The following is a 4,233-nucleotide window of genomic DNA, read 5'->3' as shown; positions in this document are numbered from 1 at the left end:
ATTTCTACTTTGACTAGTATCCAAACCCCAGACCTCTTCACGGTGTCACTTTTAAGACTTACTATTTGCTGAAGAAGACCAGTCACGGCCATTTCAGATAAAGAGGAGGCGAAAAGACAAAACACACAAAAAATAAAAAATATGGAAAAAAAAAACTTGAAAAAAAAGGAAAAAAGAAAAAAAAAAAAGCCCACGGGTCTTTCTAAGCCTTTCTATTCCCAATCGGTGAGGTGTCTGTGAGATCTTACACACTGCCAGTCTACTTCTCTGACTAATGGAAAATTCATGTGTAGCTCAATAAAGAGAATGTTTGTCTGTATTCTGAGTCTCTCACGCTCGGGCGTCATTCGGACAGGAGGGGAAGGAAGGGTTTTGACTGGGCCACAGCCACTGGGGAGACGGGCGGGTAGGGCTGTAGGTACCAGATAAGGACTTTCTCCCTGCGCCCCCCCCCCAATCCCAGACCTTCCCCACATCTGCATCCCCCCTCAGCGCTGCCTCCAAGGGGAGCCAGCTGAGCACAGCCACCTAGGAGCAGCGAGGGCCCAGGGACTGGATGCCCTCTTCCTCCTGGCCCCGGCTCCTCCTCACTAGCTGGTTCCAGGGGAGGTGGGATTGAAGGCCGAAATGGGAAGTAAATGGTGGGGTGAGGGTGGGGGTGGGGATGGCATGTCATCCCAAACCTCCTGCTAAAACAGGAACCTGTTTCCTCTGGACCAGTGGCCCTACTGCAATGGGGGGATGGGCGGTCCTAAGAATGAGGCCAAGTTGCTTGGGCCTTCTGCACCCGAGGGGTCACACGCATCCACTCAGACATCTTTAGTATATGTGCTGCCGAAGCGAGCACACACTCAGACATCTTTAAAAATCTCCCCTACTGAGCCCGGATGCCAGGCACCCACCGTGGGCGGATCGCACAGGGCGCCTGAGATCCGCACGGCCTGGCACCAGGAGCCGGATTCTCCTCTCCCCCAGGCTGCAGGCCCCACCACCTCTCCCCTAAGCTCGCCAGGTTTTTGCTGGAAGAACCAGCCAAGTGCTCGAGACTGGGACCTGGAGGGGACACAGCCCAGCAAAGTCCCTGTATCGTGTCTACAGATCGCTCGTCAGCCAAGCAGGTGGTGGCGCTACAGCCGTCCAGGGAAACGGGAGGGCCGGGGACAGGTCAGCTCGTTGGACTCCTCTCCACACACCACCAAGTGGCAGTGCTCCCACTGGCACCCCAAAGGGTGTTTTGAATTTAGTGGGGGTGGCGGTAGAGGTCTGTTGCAGAGAGCCTGGGATCTCGAGAACAGATCGAGCACCCTAGGCCTTCCTCCGCCAGGGCTGTGCCTCTGTCCAGTGCTTTTTCTACCTGCAACCCTCACCCCCGACCTCCTGCAGATAGGGGGTGCCCGCCACCATCTTCAGTGATGGCAAGGTTGCGATCATGGCCACAAACTTGACATGATGCCGGTCTAGGGGGCAAACCAGGACTGAGATGGAAGATCAAAGGATGCCGTGACTCTGTCTACCTGCATTTCCCCTAAAAATGGGCTATGTCCTAGGGTGTTCTTTCTCAACTTTGAAGTGAGTTTTGTAGGTAAAACCAACAGGTTTCTTTGCCTTGTCTCCCTTCAAATGGAAGTCAGGAAGCATTTGGGGCCAAAGAGTGCAGGGAAAGACCAATTCAATGAAAACAAGGAACCCGGAGGCAGAACTTCTGCATCACGGCTTCTAGAAGCTCCATGAGTGATTCTAACGCACAGCTGGGTTGGAACCGCTTCTAACCTAACAGGAGCAGGGGCGATGAGATGAGAGACAGAGGCTTCCAGGTGATGAAGGGCCTTCCGGGCAGGCGGGCGGTTACTCCTTGACAAGCTCGGCAGCAGGGCCGGCTCCCGCGTCAGCAGGGCGCTCAGCTTGCTTTCCGCCCCCAAGAGGACATCTGCTGGCTAAAAGATAAGAGAGCGTGTTGTCTACACCGCCCCGGTGGGGAATCAGGTCCACGTGGCCACCTGGACACCTCGGCTCTGTCCCGGCACAAGACATTGACAAGGACCACCATTCTATGGTTTGTGAAAGCCTCAAAACTTGGGAGTGGGGGACTACCGAGGAGAAAGTGACATGTCAGCAAAACAGGGCCCACAGGAAAATGGAGAGAGCATCACAGACCACTTCCAACAGAGCCCAGAGAGGGCAGGGGGCAGGGGCCACCCAACCAGCACTCACCACGGCGCCGGACCGCGCCTCCTTCTCAGCCGACCAACCTGAACCAGCAGCCTGCCCTCTGCTCCGAGCTAGGGCAGCTGGGCCTGGGCTCGGGGACAGCTGGGACACGGAAGATGTATATGACGGGATGGGGCCCCCACCTAATGTAACAATACCCTGGCCTGGCCTCCCGCTACCACCTGGCGCATCTGTCCCAGATGCCCCCAAGAAGTGACAAAAACCAAGAAACTGCACAGTGCCCAGGATCCTTTGCTGTCCAACTGCAAAACCTAAGGGTGAGTTTAGGACTTCTCCTCTTGGGTCATTTCAAGCTAGGGAAGGCAGGTCTCCGCGCTGATCACGGTCCCGCTGCTGTATTCCAAGGTCTCAGGACCCTCAGCAGGCATCTCACCCACTGCCTCCTTCCACACGTCCCTCACTGAGAACATGTGGAATGTGAGGGTCATCCTCAACGTGTGCAACCTGCAAGGTGTAAGGATGGGAAAAACCCTCCACAAATGGTACACGCAGAATCGAAGTGGGGTCTAACTCTGGCGCCTCCGAGGAAAACCGCCTTAGCATCCAGCCACACACAACACGCTAGAAGAGTTTGCTTTTTATTATCATTATTATTTTTACAATAAAAACAAATAGCTATGCTCTCAGCAAAACAAAACCAATTTTTTTTTTTAAAAAATCACAGAAATTTACTAACAGCATTTCAAGGTAAGGCTTTTGAAAGATTTATTCAAATAAATTATCTCGGCCTAAACATTTACTCATTGCTCTCTTCAATTACATTTCAACATTCCAAAAATGTTCAGTTATGTAAAATACATTGAGCTTTGCCAATCATTTTAGATAATACTGGATTCTTCCCCAAAGGACTACCATAAACCTATGTTTCAAACATTCAAAAAAAAATAAACAAAAAACTTAATCCAATAGAACATAAAACTGAACTATGTAGCCTATGATTGCGTGTTTCAAATCCTGAAAGTTAAATGTGGGAAGAATTTGAACAGGTTCAGGCCCTGGGTCCGCTCTGAGGCAGGTGGATTCGGCATCTTACCTTTCTATGTTTAATTAAACTGACAGGAGCAAAGCCATGAAAATGAAGGGCTCTGGGGAAGAAAGACACAAAAGAGCTCTTACTTCTTCAAGAAAGCCCTCCAACAGCGACGTGCTCAGTTTGTAAGGCTCTCCTTTTCTCTGAAGGGACCAGACCCACAGGCCCTGGCACTGCCTAACTGACGTGACCAAGGAACCGGAACCATAAACCAAAGCTCTGCGGCTCAGCCCTTTCGGGGCTGGCCTTCCCCAGGTCTGGGCCGGGGGAGGAGGACGATGGATTACAGGGAGGGGGACAGACTCGCAGGGGTGCTCATGAGCCGCAGGAGCACCCCTGCTCTCAGAAATAAAGCCGGCTTCAGATCAGGGCTCAGCAATCAGTCCCCAATGGCCTGGGACACAACAGGTCACCTCCTCACCCGCTGCGGCCCCGGGCTTTCCCCTCCTCTGCTCCACATACCGAACCAAGAGTCACTTTTCCGGCATGCCCCGCCGGTCCAGGGCTCCGGCCCCACGCGCCCCGCCTGGAGCGTTCCGAACGCCACGCAGGTGAGCACAGCAGTTTGACAAGAGAAACATCCAGTGGCGGAGTGGGGCTCAGCCCGCACATCTCCGCACGGCTTTTCATGAATCCTGCCCCCCACTCCGCCTCTTCCTGCCAGGCTTGGAGCTAAAGACACCAACGTCCGCCGTGACCTCTACAAGCAGCAGTGACCTGGTAGTCGGAGCGGCCTGCTTCGGGGTTTCCGGCTGCCTTCCTCCTCCTCTCGGCCGCCCCCCACCCCTAACAAGTCCAGTCGATGCCAGAAGAGATCATGCCTAGAGTTAAAATGTGCAGTGTTTCTAACGGGAAGAGAAATGTCACATAGAAAGTATTACAAAAAAGGATGAAGTTTGTCAGCTGTCCAAACACTATTCAGACCACATGCTTTATACAGCGGCAGCCCGGCCGAGCCCCTCCAACGGCCGGCA

The 4,233-nt window shown here is 53.4% G+C and overlaps 1 protein-coding gene across 1 annotated transcript in view; it reads right to left on the bottom strand.

Annotated features, from left to right (window-relative positions):
• Positions 1-528: 528 nt before the first annotated feature.
• Positions 529-4,233, bottom strand: part of AMFR (autocrine motility factor receptor) — a 35,690-nt gene continuing 31,985 nt past the window's right edge. The window contains exons 14-19 of the mRNA XM_077751287.1: positions 2,553-2,673; positions 2,212-2,310; positions 1,850-1,934; positions 1,355-1,457; positions 903-1,053; positions 529-594 (exon numbers count right to left, since the gene is read on the bottom strand). Of these exons, the coding sequence (XP_077607413.1) occupies positions 529-594; positions 903-1,053; positions 1,355-1,457; positions 1,850-1,934; positions 2,212-2,310; positions 2,553-2,673 (625 nt within the window). The remainder of the gene's footprint in view (positions 595-902; positions 1,054-1,354; positions 1,458-1,849; positions 1,935-2,211; positions 2,311-2,552; positions 2,674-4,233) is intronic.

This window comes from Crocuta crocuta, unplaced genomic scaffold (assembly GCF_008692635.1).
Source record: "Crocuta crocuta isolate KB4526 unplaced genomic scaffold, BGI_CrCroc_1.0 scaffold124, whole genome shotgun sequence".
In the NCBI taxonomy this organism is placed as follows: Eukaryota; Metazoa; Chordata; class Mammalia; order Carnivora; family Hyaenidae; genus Crocuta; species Crocuta crocuta.
This window is presented reverse-complemented; position numbering and strand designations above follow the sequence as displayed.